A 17,820-nucleotide genomic window follows, 5' to 3' on the forward strand; every position below is an offset into this window, starting at 1 on the left:
GGACCCAGGGCTGGACCGGTCCAGATCTAGGACCGGGAGGAGGCCGGCAGCGGCCGAGGTGCTTAAGGGCTTTATGGAGCAGATGGGAGGAGTGGATCCCTGGAGATTTAGTAGACCGAGGAGTAAAGAGTTTTCCTTCTTCTCCCACGTCCATAGAGTGTACTCCCGGATAGACTTCTTTGTCCTGGGAAGGGCGCTGATCCCGAAGGTGGCAGGAGCGGAGTACTCGGCTATAGTCATTTCAGATCATGCCCCACATTGGGTAGATCTGGAACTAGGGGAGGAAAAGGAGCAACGCCCACTTTGGAGATTGGACATGGGACTGTTGGCGGACGAGGGGGTATGTGGAAGGGTGAGGGGATGTATTGAAAGATACCTAGAGGTCAATGATGACGGAGAGGTCCAGGTGGGAGTAGTCTGGGAGGCGCTGAAGGCGGTGGTGAGAGGGGAGCTGATTTCCATAAGGGCCCATAAGGGGAAACAAGAGGGTAAAGAAAGGGAGAGACTGATTGGGGAGATTCTGAGGGTGGATAGGCAATATGCGGAGGCTCCGGACGAAGGGCTACACAGGGAAAGACGGAGACTACACACGGACTTTGACCTGCTGACCACGGGTAAGGCGGAGACGCAGTGGAGGAAGGCACAGGGAGTACAGTATGAATACGGAGAGAAGGCGAGCCGACTGCTGGCCCAACAACTTAGGAAGAGGGGGGCGGCAAGAGAGATCGGAGGAGTTAGAGACGAGGAGGGAAGGATGGACAGAGAGCTGAGAGGGTGAACGGGGTATTTAAGGTATTCTACGCGAGGTTGTATAAGGCCCAACCCCCGGAAGGGAAAGAGGGAATGATGCATTTCCTAGACCAGTTGGAGTTCCCGAAGGTTGAGGAGCAGGAGAGGACAGGACTGGGAGCGCAGATTGAGGTAGAGGAGGTGGTAAAAGGAATCGGGAACATGCAGGCAGGGAAGGCCCCGGGACCGGATGGGTTCCCGGTGGAATTCTATAGGAAATATGTGGACCTGCTGGCCCCACTCTTGACGAGAACCTTCAATGAGGCTAAGGAAAGGGGGACACTACCCCCGACGATGTCGGAGGCGACGATATCGCTGATGCTGAAAAGAGACAAAGACCCGCTGCAGTGCGGGTCATACAGGCCTATCTCCCTCTTGAACGTAGATGCCAAGCTGCTGGCCAAAGTGATGGCGACAAGGATAGAGGACTGTGTCCCTGGGGTGGTGCATGGTGACCAAACAGGATTTGTTAAAGGGAGGCAATTGAATACTAATATACGGAGGTTGTTGGGGGTGATGATGATGCCCCCACCGGAGGGGGAGGCGGAGATAGTGGTGGCGATGGATGCAGAGAAGGCATTTGATAGAGTGGAGTGGGACTATCTGTGGGAGGTACTGAAGAGATTTGGATTTGGAGAGGGGTTCATTAGATGGGTTTGGCTCCTATACGGGGCCCCGGTGGCAAGTGTGATTACGAACAGGCAACGATCCAACTATATAGGGGCACAAGACAGGGGTGCCCCCTGTCCCCGTTACTGTTTGCGTTGGCAATTGAGCCATTGGCCATAGCGCTGAGGGGCTCTAGGAAGTGGAGAGGGGTACTTAGAGGAGGAGAAGAACATTTTGGTGTCATTATACGCGGATGATCTGCTGTTACATGTCGCGGACCCAGTGGAAGGGATGCCTGAGATAATGCAGACACTCAGGGAATTTGGAGAGTTTTCGGGATACAAACTGAATATGGGGAAGAGTGAACTGTTTGTGGTGCACCCCGGGGAACAGGGCAGGGGAATAGACGAGCTGCCGCTGAGGAGGGTAACAAGAGATCTCCGGTATTTAGGGATCCAGGTGGCCAGGGACTGGGGAACCTTGCATAAGCTTAACTTGACGCGACTGGTAGAGCAGATGGAGGAGGACTTTAAGAGGTGAGCTATGGTGCCCCTGTCATTGGCGGGCAGGGTGCAGGCGGTTAAAATGGTGGTCCTCCCGAGGTTTCTTTTTGTGTTCCAGTGCCTCCCCATGCTGATTACAAAGACCTTTTTTAAGAAGGTGGACAGGAGTATTGTGAGCTTTGTGGGGGCTGGAAAGACCCCGAGGGTAAAGAGGGGGTTCCTGCAGCACAGTAGAAATAGAGGGGGATTGGCACTGCCGAGTCTGAGTGATTATTATTGGGCCGCTAACGTGTCTATGATATGTAAGTGGATGAGGGAAGAAGAAGGAGCGGCGTGGAAAAGGCTGGAGATGGCGTCCTGTAGGGGAACTAGCTTAAAAGCACTGGCAACGGCGCCGCTGCCGTTCGCCCCGAAAAGGTACACCACAAACCCAGTGGTGGTGGCGACTCTGAAGATTTGGGGGCAGTGGAGACGACATAGGGGAGTGACGGGGGCCTCAGTGTGGTCCCCGATAAGGAACAACCACAGGTTCGTCCCGGGAAGGATAGACGGGGGATTTCAATCTTGGCAGCGAGCAGGAATTGCGCAACTGAAGGACTTGTTCTTGGACGGGACGTTCGCGAGTCTGGGAGCACTGACCGAAAAATACGGGTTGCCACCTGGGAATGCATTTTGTTATATGCAAGTGAGGGCATTTGTGAGGCAACAGATGAGGGAATTTCCGCAGCTCCCGGCGCAAGGGATCCAGGACAGAGTGATTTCGGGGGCATGGGTGGGTGATGGTAAGGTGTCCGATATATACAGGGAAATGAGAGACGAGGGGGAGACGATGATAGAGGAACTGAAAGGAAAATGGGAGGAGGAGCTGGGGGAAGAGATTGAGGAAGGGCTATGGGCAGATGCCCTAAGTAGGGTAAATTCCTCGTCCTCGTGTGCCAGGCTCAGCCTGATCCAATTCAAGGTTCTACACAGGGCGCATATGACGGGAGCAAGATTGAGCAGGTTTTTTGGGGTGGAGGATAGGTGCGCGGGAAGCCCTGCGAACCACACCCACACGTTTTGGTCATGTCCGGTATTGCACGGGTTCTGGGTGGGTGTGGCAAAAGTGATTTCAAAGGTGGTGGGGGTCCGGGTCGAACCAAACTGGGGGTTGGCTATATTCGGGGTTGCAGATGAGCCGGGAGTGCAGGAGGCGAGAGAGGCCGATGTTCTGGCCTTTGCGTCCCTAGTAGCCCGGCGAAGGATTCTACTTATGTGGAAAGAAGCTAAACCCCCGGGCGTGGAGGCCTGGATAAACGACATGGCAGGGTTTATAAAATTGGAGCGGATAAAGTTCGCACTAAGAGGTTCGGCTCAGGGGTTCACCAGGCGGTGGCAACCGTTCCTCGACTATCTCGCAGAGCGATAAGGTTAAATAGGAAAGACAACAGCAGCAACCCAGGGGGGAGGGTGCATTCGGGTCTTTGGGGGTTTTTAGTGTGTTGTTACATATTTGCTGTTCATAGTTATCTTCTCAATGTTACTATTTCTTTTTGTTTTTAATTTTTTTTTAAATGTGTTGGCACTTGCCGTTAGTTAATATATTATTTTTAAAACTATCAATGTGTATATTGTTACAAAGTTGTAAAAATGGAAAATACTTGGTTAATCGAAAAACTTTAATAAAATATATATTTTTTTTTTAAATGATGGGGAGTGCTGTGTGAGAGGGTTAATGATGGGGTGTGCTGTGTGAGAGGGTTAATGATGGGGAGTGCTGTGTGAGAGGGTTAATGATGGGGAGTGCTGTGTGAGAGGGTTAATGATGGGGAGTGCTGTGTGAGAGGGTTAATGATGGGGAGTGCTGTGTGAGAGGGTTAATGATGGGGAGTGCTGTGTGAGAGGGTTAATGATGGGGAGTGCTGTGAGAGGGTTAATGATGGGGAGTGCTGTGTGAGGTTTAATGATGGGGAGTGCTGTGTGAGAGGGTTAATGATGGGGAGTGCTGTGTGAGAGGGTTAATGATGGGGAGTGCTGTGGGATGGTTAATGATGGGGAGTGCTGTGTGAGAGGGTTAATGATGGGGAGTGCTGTGTGAGAGGGTTAATGATGGGGAGCTGTGAGAGGGCTAATGATGGGGAGTGCTGTGTGAGAGGGTTAATGATGGGGAGTGCTGTGTGAGAGGGTTAATGATGGGGAGTGCTGTGTGAGAGGGTTAATGATGGGGAGTGCTGTGAGAGGGTTAATGATGGGGAGTGCTGTGTGAGAGGGTTAATGATGGGGAGCTGTGAGAGGTTTAATGATGGGGAGTGCTGTGAGATGGTTAATGATGGGGAGTGCTGTGTGAGAGGGTTAATGATGGGGAGTGCTGTGAGATGGTTAATGATGGGGAGCGCTGTGTGAGAGGGTTAATGATGGGGAGTGCTGTGTGAGAGGGTTAATGATGGGGAGTGCTGTGAGATGGTTAATGATGGGGAGTGCTGTGTGAGAGGGTTAATGATGGGGAGTGCTGTGAGATGGTTAATGATGGGGAGCGCTGTGCGAGAGGGTTAATGATGGGGAGTGCTGTGTGAGAGGGTTAATGATGGGGAGTGCTGTGTGAGAGGGTTAATGATGGGGAGTGCTGTGTGAGAGGCTTAATGATGGGGAGTGCGGTGAGAGGGTTAATGATGTGGAGTGCGGTGTGAGAGGGTTAATGATGGGGAGTGCTGTGTGAGAGGGTTAATGATGGGGAGTGCTGTGTGAGAGGGTTAATGATGGGGAGTGCTTTGTGAGAGGGTTAATGATGGGGAGCGCTGTGAGATGGTTAATGATGGGGAGCGCTGTGTGAGAGGGTTAATGATGGGGTGTGCTGTGTGAGAGGGTTAATGATGGGGAGTGCTGTGTGAGATGGTTAATGATGGGGAGTGCTGTGTGAGAGGGTTAATGGGGAGTGCTGTGTGAGAGGGTTAATGGGGAGTGCTGTGTGAGAGGGTTAATGGGGAGTGCTGTGTGAGAGAGTTAATGATGGGGAGTGCTGTGTGAGAGGGTTAATGATGGGGAGTGCTGTGTGAGAGGGTTAATGGTGGGGAGTGCTGTGTGAGAGGGTTAATGGTGGGGAGTGCTGTGAGATGATTAATGATGGGGAGTGCTGTGTGAGAGGGTTAATGATGGGGAGCGCTGTGTGAGAGGGTTAATGATGGGGAGCGCTGTGTGAGAGGGTTAATGATGGGGAGTGCTGTGTGAGATGATTATTGATGGGGAGTGCTGTGTGAGAGGGTTAATGATGGGGAGTGCTGTGTGAAAGGGTTAATGATGGGGAGTGCTGTGAGATGGTTAATGATGGGGAGTGCTGTGTGAGAGGGTTAATGGTGGGGAGTGCTGTGAGATGATTAATGATGGGGAGTGCTGTGTGAGAGGGTTAATGATGGGGAGTGCTGTGTGAGAGGGTTAATGATGGGGAGTGCTGTGTGAGAGGGTTAATGATGGGGAGTGCTGTCTGAGAGGGTTAATGATGGGGAGTGCTGTGAGAGGGTTAATGATGGGGAGTGCTGTGTGAGAGGGTTAATGATGGGGAGTGCTGTGTGAGAGGGTTAATGATGGGGAGTGCTGTGTGAGAGGGTTAATGATGGGGAGTGCTGTGAGATGATTAATGATGGGGAGTGCTGTGTGAGAGGGTTAATGGTGGGGAGTGCTGTGTGAGAGGGTTAATGGTGGGGAGTGCTGTGTGAGAGGGTTAATGATGGGGAGTGCTGTGTGAGAGGGTTAATGATGGGGAGCGCTGTGTGAGGGTTATTGATGGGGAGTGCTGTGTGAGAGGGTTAATGATGGGGAGTGCTGTGAGATGATTAATGATGGGGAGTGCTGTGTGAGAGGGTTAATGATGGGGAGTGCTGTGTGAAAGGGTTAATGATGGGGAGTGCTGTGAGATGGTTAATGATGGGGAGTGCTGTGTGAGAGGGTTAATGGTGGGGAGTGCTGTGAGATGATTAATGATGGGGAGTGCTGTGTGAGAGGGTTAATGATGGGGAGTGCTATGTGAGAGGGTTAATGATGGGGAGTGCTGTGTGAGAGGGTTAATGATGGGGAGTGCTGTCTGAGAGGGTTAATGATGGGGAGTGCTGTGAGAGGGTTAATGATGGGGAGTGCTGTGTGAGAGGGTTAATGATGGGGAGTGCTGTGTGAGAGGGTTAATGATGGGGAGTGCTGTGTGAGAGGGTTAATGATGGGGAGTGCTGTGTGAGAGGGTTAATGATGGGGAGTGCTGTGTGAGAGGGTTAATGATGGGGAGTGCTGTGAGATGATTAATGATGGGGAGTGCTTTGTGAGAGGGTTAATGATGGGGAGTGCTGTGAGAGGGTTAATGATGGGGAGTGCTGTGTGAGAGGGTTAATGATGGGGAGTGCTGTGTGAGAGGGTTAATGATGGGGAGTGCTGTGTGAGAGGGTTAATGATGGGGAGTGCTGTGTGAGAGGGTTAATGATGGGGAGTGCTGTGTGAGAGGGTTAATGATGGGGAGTGCTTTGTGAGAGGGTTAATGATGGGGAGTGCTGTGTGAGAGGGTTAATGATGGGGAGTGCTGTGAGAGGGTTAATGATGGGGAGCGCTGTGTGAGAGGGTTAATGATGGGGTGTGCTGTGTGAGAGGGTTAATGATGGGGAGTGCTGTGTGAGATGGTTAATGATGGGGAGTGCTGTGTGAGAGGGTTAATGGGGAGTGCTGTGTGAGAGGGTTAATGGGGAGTGCTGTGTGAGAGGGTTAATGGGGAGTGCTGTGTGAGAGAGTTAATGATGGGGAGTGCTGTGTGAGAGGGTTAATGATGGGGAGTGCTGTGTGAGAGGGTTAATGGTGGGGAGTGCTGTGTGAGAGGGTTAATGGTGGGGAGTGCTGTGAGATGATTAATGATGGGGAGTGCTGTGTGAGAGGGTTAATGATGGGGAGCGCTGTGTGAGAGGGTTAATGATGGGGAGCGCTGTGTGAGAGGGTTAATGATGGGGAGTGCTGTGTGAGATGATTATTGATGGGGAGTGCTGTGTGAGAGGGTTAATGATGGGGAGTGCTGTGTGAAAGGGTTAATGATGGGGAGTGCTGTGAGATGGTTAATGATGGGGAGTGCTGTGTGAGAGGGTTAATGGTGGGGAGTGCTGTGAGATGATTAATGATGGGGAGTGCTGTGTGAGAGGGTTAATGATGGGGAGTGCTGTGTGAGAGGGTTAATGATGGGGAGTGCTGTGTGAGAGGGTTAATGATGGGGAGTGCTGTCTGAGAGGGTTAATGATGGGGAGTGCTGTGAGAGGGTTAATGATGGGGAGTGCTGTGTGAGAGGGTTAATGATGGGGAGTGCTGTGTGAGAGGGTTAATGATGGGGAGTGCTGTGTGAGAGGGTTAATGATGGGGAGTGCTGTGAGAGGGTTAATGATGGGGAGTGCTGTGAGATGATTAATGATGGGGAGTGCTGTGTGAGAGGGTTAATGATGGGGAGTGCTGTGAGAGGGTTAATGATGGGGAGTGCTGTGAGATGATTAATGATGGGGAGTGCTGTGTGAGAGGGTTAATGGTGGGGAGTGCTGTGTGAGAGGGTTAATGGTGGGGAGTGCTGTGAGATGATTAATGATGGGGAGTGCTGTGTGAGAGGGTTAATGATGGGGAGTGCTGTGTGAAAGGGTTAATGATGGGGAGTGCTGTGAGATGGTTAATGATGGGGAGTGCTGTGTGAGAGGGTTAATGGTGGGGAGTGCTGTGAGATGATTAATGATGGGGAGTGCTGTGTGAGAGGGTTAATGATGGGGAGTGCTGTGTGAGAGGGTTAATGATGGGGAGTGCTGTGTGAGAGGGTTAATGATGGGGAGTGCTGTCTGAGAGGGTTAATGATGGGGAGTGCTGTGAGAGGGTTAATGATGGGGAGTGCTGTGTGAGAGGGTTAATGATGGGGAGTGCTGTGTGAGAGGGTTAATGATGGGGAGTGCTGTGTGAGAGGGTTAATGATGGGGAGTGCTGTGTGAGAGGGTTAATGATGGGGAGTGCTGTGAGATGATTAATGATGGGGAGTGCTGTGTGAGAGGGTTAATGATGGGGAGTGCTGTGTGAGAGGGTTAATGATGGGGAGTGCTGTGTGAGAGGGTTAATGATGGGGAGTGCTGTGAGAGGGTTAATGATGGGGAGTGCTGTGTGAGAGGGTTAATGATGGGGAGTGCTGTGTGTGAGGGTTAATGATGGGGAGTGCTGTGTGAGAGGGTTAATGATGGGGAGTGCTGTGTGAGAGGGTTAATGATGGGGTGTGCTGTGTGAGAGGGTTAATGACGGGGAGTGCTGTGAGAGGGTTAATGATGGGGAGAATGATTAAAAGGGACAGTGCTTGCAAACACCTTCATTGTGAGAAGGCTCCTTCAGACACCTTGTGAATTAATTTGTTCTGATGTGCATGGTGACAGAGCAGGAGGAGTGGAGCACATGAGGACCAATTGGAGACTGCAGGACCTGATACGAACACAGAGGGATCTAATGAACAAGGAGCTGTGGCTGTACAGTAAGTACGTGGGGACGGTGTGTGTAGTGAGTACATGGGGACAGTGTGCACAGTGAGTACATGGGGACGGTGTGTGTGCAGTGAGTACATGGGGACGGTGTGTGTGCAGTGAGTACATGTGGACGGTGTGTGTGCGGTGAGTACATGTGGACGGTGTGTGTGCAGTGAGTACATGGGGACAGTGTGTGTGCAGTGAGTACATGGGGACGGTGTGTGTGCGGTGAGTACATGTGGACGGTGTGTGTGCAGTGAGTACATGGGGACAGTGTGTGTGCAGTGAGTACATGGGGACGGTGTGTGTGGTGAGTACATGTGGACGGTGTGTGTGCGGTGAGTACATGGGGACAGTGTGTGTGCAGTGAGTACATGGGGACGGTGTGTGCACAGTGAGTATGTGGGGAAGGTGTGAACAGTGAGTACATGTGGACGGTGTGTGTGCGGTGAGTACATGGGGACAGTGTGTGTGCAGTGAGTACATGGGGATGGTGTGAGTACCGTGGGTACATGGGGACGGTGTGTGTGCAGTGAGTACATGGGGACGGTGTGTGTGCGGTGAGTACATGGGGAAGGTGTGAACAGTGAGTACATGGGGACGGTGTGTGTGCAGTGAGTACATGGGGAAGGTGTGAACAGTGAGTACATGGGGACGGTGTGTGTGCGGTGAGTACATGGGGAAGGTGTGAACAGTGAGTACATGGGGACGGTGTGTGTGCAGTGAGTACATGGGGACGGTGTGAGTGCGGTGAGTACATGGGGACAGTGTGTGTGCAGTGAGTACATGGGAACGGTGTGTGTGCAGTGAGTACATGTGGACGGTGTGTGTGCGGTGAGTACATGGGGACGGTGTGAGTTTAGTGAGTACATGGGGACGGTGTGTGTGGTGAGTACATGGGGACGGTGTGTGTGCAGTGAGTACATGGGGACGGTGTGTGTGCTGAGTACATGGGGACGGTGTGTGTGCAGTGAGTACATGGGGACGGTGTGAGTTTAGTGAGTACATGGGGACGGTGTGTGTGCAGTGAGTACATGGGGACGGTGTGTGTGCAGTGAGTACATGGGGACGGTGTGTGTGCGGTGAGTACATGGGGATGATGTGAGTACTATGAGTACATGGGGATGGTGTGAGTACCGTGGGTACATGGGGACGGTGTGTGTGCAGTGAGTATGTGGGGAAGGTATGAACAGTGAGTACATGTGGACGGTGTGTGTGCGGTGAGTACATGGGGACAGTGTGTGTGCAGTGAGTACATGGGGAAGGTGTGAACAGTGAGTACATGTGGACGGTGTGTGTGCAGTGAGTACATGGGGACGGTGTGTGTGCAGTGAGTACATGTGGACGGTGTGTGTGCAGTGAGTACATGGGGAAGGTGTGAACAGTGAGTACATGGGGACGGTGTGTGTGCAGTGAGTACATGGGGACGGTGTGTTCAGTGAGTACATGGGGACGGTGTGTGTGCAGTGAGTACATGGGGATGGTGTGTGCACAGTGAGTACATGGGGACGGTGTGTGTGCAGTGAGTACATGGGGACGGTGTGTGTGCAGTGAGTACATGGGGACGGTGTGTTCAGTGAGTACATGGGGACGGTGTGTGTGCAGTGAGTACATGGGGATGGTGTGTGCACAGTGAGTACATGGGGACGGTGTGTGTGCAGTGAGTACATGGGGATGGTGTGTGCACAGTGAGTATGTGGGGAAGGTGTGAACAGTGAGTACATGTGGACGGTTTGTGTGCGGTGTGTACATGTGGACAGTGTGTGTGCAGTGAGTACATGGGGACGGTGTGCACAGTGAGTACATGGGGACAGTGTGTGTGCAGTGAGTACATGGGGACAGTGTGTGTGCAGTGAGTACATGGGGACGGTGTGTGTGCAGTGAGTACATGGGGACGGTGTGAGTTTAGTGAGTACATGGGGATGGTGTGAGTACCGTGGGTACATGGGGACGGTGTGTGTGCAGTGAGTACATGGGGACGGTGTGTGTGCAGTGAGTACATGGGGACGGTGTGTGTGCAGTGAGTACATGGGGACGGTGTGTGTGCAGTGAGTACATGGGGACGGTGTGTGTGCGGTGAGTACATGGGGACGGTGTGTGTGCTGTGAGTACATGGGGACGGTGTGTGTGCAGTGAGTACATGGGGACGGTGTGTGTGCAGTGAGTACATGTGGACGGTGTGTGTGCGGTGAGTACATGGGGACGGTGTGTGCGGTGAGTACATGGGGACGGTGTGTGCGGTGAGTACATGGGGACGGTGTGTGTGCTGTGAGTACATGGGGACGGTGTGTGTGCAGTGAGTACATGGGGACGGTGTGTGTGCAGTGAGTACATGTGGACGGTGTGTGTGCGGTGAGTACATGGGGACGGTGTGTGTGCAGTGAGTACATGGGGACGGTGTGTGTGCAGTGAGTACATGGGGACGGTGTGTGCGGTGAGTACATGGGGACGATGTGAGTACTATGAGTACATGGGGATGGTGTGAGTACCGTGGGTACATGGGGACGGTGTGTGCACAGTGAGTATGTGGGGAAGGTGTGAACAGTGAGTACGTGTGGACGGTGTGTGTGCGGTGAGTACATGGGGACAGTATGTGTGCAGTGAGTACATGGGGACGGTGTGTGCACAGTGAGTATGTGGGGAAGGTGTGAACAGTGAGTACATGTGGACGGTGTGTGTGCAGTGAGTACATGGGGACGGTGTGTGTGCGGTGAGTACATGGGGACAGTGTGTGTGCAGTGAGTACATGGGGACGGTGTGTGTGCAGTGAGTACATGGGGACGGTGTGTGTGCGGTGAGTACATGGGGACGGTGTGTGTGCGGTGAGTACATGGGGACAGTGTGTGTGCAGTGAGTACATGGGGACAGTGTGTGTGCAGTGAGTACATGGGGACGGTGTGTGTGCAGTGAGTACATGGGGACGGTGTGTGTGCAGTGAGTACATGGGGAAGGTGTGAACAGTGAGTACATGGGGACGGTGTGTGTGCAGTGAGTACATGGGGACGGTGTGAACAGTGAGTACATGGGGACGGTGTGTGTGCAGTGAGTACATGGGGACGGTGTGTGTTCAGTGAGTACATGGGGACGGTGTGTGTGCAGTGAGTACATGGGGACAGTGTGTGTGCAGTGAGTACATGGGGACGGTGTGTGTGCAGTGAGTACATGGGGACGGTGTGTGTGCAGTGAGTACATGGGGAAGGTGTGAACAGTGAGTACATGGGGACGGTGTGTGTGCAGTGAGTACATGGGGACGGTGTGAACAGTGAGTACATGGGGACGGTGTGTGTACCCAAGGATGGAGTTTGTGCAGTGAGTAAGCAAGGGCGGTGTGTGTACAGTGAGTACGCAAGGGCGGTGTGTGTACTGTGAGTACGCAAGAGCGGTGTGTGTACAGTGAGTACGCAAGGGCGGTGTGTGTACAGTGAGTACGCAAGGGCGGTGTGTGTACAGTGAGTACGCAAGAGCGGTGTGTGTACAGTGAGTACGCAAGGGCGGTGTGTGTACTGTGAGTACGCAAGGGCGGTGTGTGTACAGTGAGTACGCAAGAGCGGTGTGTGTACAGTGAGTACGCAAGGGCGGTGTGTGTACAGTGAGTACGCAAGGGCGGTGTGTGTACAGTGAGTACGCAAGGGCGGTGTGTGTACAGTGAGTACGCAAGGGCGGTGTGTGTACTGTGAGTACGCAAGGGCGGTGTGTGTACTGTGAGTACGCAAGAGCGGTGTGTGTACAGTGAGTACGCAAGGGCGGTGTGTGTACAGTGAGTACGCAAGGGCGGTGTGTGTACAGTGAGTACGCAAGGGCGGTGTGTGTACAGTGAGTACGCAAGGGCGAGGCGGGTGTACAGCGAGGACACTGGGGAGGCGGGTGTACAGCGAGGACACTGGGGAGATGCGGGTGTACAGCGAGGCCACGGGGAGATGCGGGTGTACAGCGAGGACACGGGGAGATGCGGGTGTACAGCGGGGACACGGGGAGATGCGGGTGTACAGCGAGGACACGGGAAGATGCGGGTGTACAGCGGGGACACGGGGAGATGCGGGTGTACAGCGGGGACACGGGGAGATGCGGGTGTACAGCGGGGACACGGGGAGATGCGGGTGTACAGTGAGTACATTGAGTGTCTGACGCATCGCAAGAATAAATATGTTCCCGTCACCGCCTCTCCCCTCCCCCAATATGTTTCTCCTCTATATTAGTAATATCTTTATTACTGTCACAAGTTGGCTTACATTAACACTGCAATGAAGTTAACTCCTGGCTAATACGTTTCTCTCTCTCTTTTCCTCAGTTGGTGTGAACATATTTGATTATCTGGGTGGGATCATCAGCTACGTCGTCATAGCGATTCCCATCTTTACTGGACGGTACGACGGCCTCGCCCCTGCTGACCTCATCGAGTTGGTCAGCAAGGTACGGTGCAGGATGGTGTGTTGTGGCTTCCATTGAAAATGGAAATGGTGGGCAGCGCAGTGGTTAATCTCTATAATCCATCCCGCGCCCTCCCCCCACCCAGGACTTTACCGCCCTGACCTGGTGTTGCCACTTCCCCACCTTTATCACGTTCCTGCCGAGTCCTGTGCAAATGCTCAGGCCTGGGGTTTACAATGTTCCCGTGACAGGACGTCAGGGGGGAGATGTCGATAGTCTTTGTTATCGTTCCTGCAGCGTCCTCATTGCCCCGGTTACAGCAGCACCAAACCCGTACACAGGGGGCCGACCCTTGAGAATGGGCCACCCCCGTCCCCGAGTTGACTGGTCTGAACCCATTTTGTTTTCACCGTTGAATCACCTGTCTGGACACAAGTGAGGGTGGGGGGGGGTGGGGGTGGGGGGGGGGGGGGGGGGGGGCTAGGTTCGTGCTGCCCACTTGCTATTCCTGGAGGTCTCATCACATGACCCCGAACCCCACAACGCGCCCTTCTGCCATTGGCCGATCCGCCAGGTGCACCAGCTTCGCTCAGCCAATCGGAAAGGGTCATGCATTCTCATTATCAAATTGGATTAATCGAGAGTTTTAATGAATCAGTGACGCCCCCCCCCCGGCCATTTTGTAAGCGAATGGTAAGAGGGAACATCGGGGAGGAGGAGTTTATAGGCCCCTGATGGAAGGCAGAGATGCAATGACAGGCCTTGAAGGAGATGTTTAAATATTCTCAGCAAAGGTTTATCCCAGTGAGAAAGATGCATCGGTGGCTAAATAAGGAAGTTAAGGATGATATTAAATTGAAAGAAACCCTAGAATCCTTAGTGGTGGAGAATTGGGCAGGTTTTTAAAACCAGAGAAAACTAAAAGGAGCAGCAATGAAGAGTATGAGGGAAAGCCTGCCAGTAATACAAAAACAGATATAATAGGAGTTTCAACAAGTCTTTGAATAGGTAAAGAGCGATTAAAGCTTGTGCTGGCCCCTCTGGAGAAAGAGAATGTGGGCAATCAATTAGGGGAAACGAACAAATGGCAGAAGCATTGGACACGTATTTTGTGTCTGTCTTCAGTGTAGGAAACTTGGGAAACTGCCCAAATATATTTGAAAATCAAAGAAGTGATGGGGAGAGGGCGGCACGGTGGGTTAGCACTGCGGCCTCACGGCGCCGAGGTCCCAGGTTCGAATCCCGGCTCTGGGTCGCTGTCCGCGTGGTGTTTGCACATTCTCCCCGTGTCTGCGTGGGTTTCGCCTCCACAACCCAAAGATGTGCAGGCTAGGTGGATTGGCCACGCTAAATTGGCCCTTAATTGGAAAAAATGAATTGGGTACTCTGAATTAACTTTAAAAAGGAAGTGGTGGGGAGGGATGAGACCAGAAAGCCGTCGGAGCAGAACATAGGAAGTTTGCCATTCGGCCCATCGAGTCTCCTCCGCCATTCAATGAGATCATGGCTGATCTGATGTAATCCTGAACTCGACCCCCCCCTCCCAAAAGCCCTCGTGATCCCTGACTGATTAATTTGAGCTCAAAGAAGGGAGGTACAAATCAGGAAATAGCTGAACGTCTGTCGTAGGGAAAGAGCTGGAATCTATCAGTCAGGAGGTTAATAGCTGGTTACTCCAGTTTTTTGACACATTACCGTTCAAGGTAGATGGAGGTAGATGTGGTGGTACTTGCAATTCTTTTTTTTTTACAAATTTAGAGTATCCACATGTTTTATTTTTCTAATTAAGCGGCAATTTAGCGTGGCCAATCCACCTACCTAGGGGCTGTTTAGCACTGGGCTAAATTGCTGGCTTTGAAAGCAGGCCAGCAGCACGGTTCAATTCCCGTAACAGCCTCCCTGAACAGGTGCCGGAATGTGGCGACGAGGGGCTTTTCACAATAACTTCATTTGAAGCCTACTTGTGACGATAAGCGATATATTTTCTTTTAAATCTTTTTAACCTGCACATCTTTGGGTTGTGGGGGCGAAATCACGCAGACACGGGGAGAATGTGCAAACTCCACACGGACAGTGATCCAGGGCCGGGATCCGAACCCGGGTCCTCAGCGCCGCAGTCCCAGTGCTAACCACTGCGCCCTGAGGTGCTTGCATTTCTAAAAGGCATTTGATAAAGTACCACGTCAAAGGTTACTACCCAACATGAGCTCATGGAGTAGGGGGTGTAATACAAAGTGAAGTTGTCACAGAACCATAGGTTGCTGTCCCCTTTGAAGGGGAGAGCTGACTGCTGGTGATTCAGGCGCGATCTTCATGAATAACCTGAGCCGGTACGGGAATTGAACCTGTGCTGTTGTCCTTGCTCTGCATCACGAACCAGCTGCCATATTAGCACAGTTAAATGGTTGGTTAGCTAACAAGAAGTGCTGAGTAGGGATAAATGGATCTTTTTCAGGTTGGCAAGCTGTACCTAGTGCCACAAGGGGCGGTGTTGGGTCCTCAACTGTCTATAATCTACATCAATGACCCCAGGGGAAGGGACTGAAAGTACGGCACCGAGATCCACCAACGACACCAAGCTTGGTAGGAACGTAAGTTGTCAAGAAGAGGTAGAGAGTCCGCAAAGGGGTACAGACAGGTTAAGTATAGAGGGATATAGACAGGATAAGTATAGAGGGATACAGACAGGTTAAGTATAGAGGGATACAGACAGGTTAAGTATAGAGGGGTACAGACAGGTCAAGTATAGAGGGGTACAGACAGGTCAAGTATAGAGGGGTACAGACAGGTTAAGTATAGAGGGGTACAGACAGGTTAAGTATAGAGGGGTACAGACAGGTTAAGTATAGAGGGGTACAGACAGGTTAAGTATAGAGGGGTACAGACAGGTTAAGTATAGAGGGGTACAGACAGGTTAAGTATAGAGGGGTACAGACAGGTTAAGTATAGAGGGGTACAGACAGGTTAAGTATAGAGGGGTACAGACAGGTTAAGTATAGAGGGGTACAGACAGGTTAAGTATAGAGGGGTACAGACGGGTTAAGTATAGAGGGATACAGACAGGTTAAGTATAGAGGGATACAGACAGGTTAAGTATAGAGGGGTACAGACAGGTTAAGTATAGAGGGGTACAGACAGGTTAAGTATAGAGGGATACAGACAGGTTAAGTATAGAGGGATACAGACAGGTTAAGTATAGAGGGATACAGACAGGTTAAGTATAGAGGGATACAGACAGGTTAAGTATAGAGGGGTATAGACAGGATAAGTATAGAGGGGTACAGACAGGTTAAGTATAGAGGGGTATAGACAGGATAAGTATAGAGGGATACAGACAGGTTAAGTATAGAGGGGTACAGACAGGTTAAGTATAGAGGGGTACAGACAGGTTAAGTACAGAGGGGTATAGACAGGTTAAGTATAGAGGGATACAGACAGGTTAAGTATAGAGGGATACAGACAGGTTAAGTACAGAGGGGTACAGACAGGTTAAGTACAGAGGGATACAGACAGGTTAAGTACAGAGGGATACAGACAGGTTAAGTACAGAGGGGTACAGACAGGTTAAGTATAGAGGGGTACAGACAGGTTAAGTATAGAGGGGTACAGACAGGTTAAGTATAGAGGGGTACAGACAGGTTAAGTATAGAGGGGTACAGACAGGTTAAGTACAGAGGGGTACAGACAGGTTAAGTACAGAGGGGTACAGACAGGTTAAGTACAGAGGGGTACAGACAGGTTAAGTACAGAGGGGTACAGACAGGTTAAGTACAGAGGGGTACAGACAGGTTAAGTACAGAGGGGTACAGACAGGTTAAGTACAGAGGGGTACAGACAGGTTAAGTACAGAGGGGTACAGACAGGTTAAGTACAGAGGGGTACAGACAGGTTAAGTACAGAGGGGTACAGACAGGTTAAGTACAGAGGGGTACAGACAGGTTAAGTACAGAGGGGTACAGACAGGTTAAGTACAGAGGGGTACAGACAGGTTAAGTACAGAGGGGTATAGACCGGTTAAGTGACTGGGCAGAAACCTCGCAGATGGAGTGTTTTGTGGGTAAATGTGAACGTCTCACTTTGGCAGGAAGTATAGAAAAGCGACATCCTATTGAACAAAGAAAAGTACAGCACAGGGACAGGCCCTTCGGCCCTCCAAGCCCGTGCCGACCGTGCTGCCCGTCTAAACTAAAATCGTCTACACTTCCTGGGTCCTTATCCCTCTATTCCCATCCTATTCATGTATTTGTCTAGATGCCCATTAAATGTCACTATCGTCCCTGCTTCCACCATCTCCTCCAGCAGCGACTTCCAGGAACCCACTACCCTCTGTGTATAATAAAAAAAAAAAAAAAAAAAAAAAAAAAAAAAAAAAAAAAAAACTTGCCTCGTACATCTCCTCTAAACCTTGCCCCTCGCACCTTAAACCTATGCCCCCCTCGTAATTGACCCCTCTACCCTGGGGAAAAGCCTCTGACTATCCATTCTGTCTATGCCCTCATAATTTTGTAGACCTCTATCAGGTCGCCCCTCAACCTCCGTCGTTCCAGTGAGAACAAACCGAGTTTATTCAACCTCTCATAGCTAATGCCCTCCATACCAGGCAACATCCTGGTAAATCTCTTCTGCACCCTCTCTAAAGCCTCCACATCCTTCTGGTAGTGTGGTGACCAGAATTGAACATTATACTCCAAGTGTGGCCTAACTAAGGTTCTATACAGCTGCAACATGACTTGCCAATTTTTATACTCAATGCCCCGGCCAATGAAGGCAAGCATGCCGTATGCCTTCTTGACTACCTTCTCCATCCGTGTTGCCCCTTTCAGTGACCTGTGGACCTGTACTCCTAGATCTCTCTGACTTTCAATACTTTTGAGGGTTCTACCATTCACTGTATATTCCCTACCTGCATTAGACCTTCCAAAATGCATTACCTCACATTTGTCCGATTAAACTCCATCTGCCATCTCTCCGCCCAAGTCTCCAAACGATCTAAATCCTGCTGTATCCTCTGACAGTCCTCATCGCTATCCTCAATTCCACCAACCTTTGTGTCGTCTGCAAACTTACTAATCAGA

At 51.5% G+C, this 17,820-nt stretch overlaps 1 protein-coding gene across 3 annotated transcripts in view; it reads left to right on the forward strand.

The window, feature by feature from the left end:
• Positions 1-17,820, forward strand: part of abcd4 (ATP-binding cassette, sub-family D (ALD), member 4) — an 80,979-nt gene that overhangs the window by 28,069 nt on the left and 35,090 nt on the right. For all 3 annotated transcript variants that reach the window (XR_011938564.1, XM_072493461.1, XM_072493468.1), the window contains exons 8-9: positions 8,291-8,385; positions 12,666-12,787. Coding sequence is in view for 2 of the 3 variants with exons in the window: in XM_072493461.1 (XP_072349562.1) it covers positions 8,291-8,385; positions 12,666-12,787 (217 nt within the window). In the remaining variant the exon portion in view is untranslated. The remainder of the gene's footprint in view (positions 1-8,290; positions 8,386-12,665; positions 12,788-17,820) is intronic.

The sequence above is a fragment of the Scyliorhinus torazame genome, chromosome 2 (assembly GCF_047496885.1).
Source record: "Scyliorhinus torazame isolate Kashiwa2021f chromosome 2, sScyTor2.1, whole genome shotgun sequence".
NCBI lineage: Eukaryota > Metazoa > Chordata > Chondrichthyes > Carcharhiniformes > Scyliorhinidae > Scyliorhinus > Scyliorhinus torazame.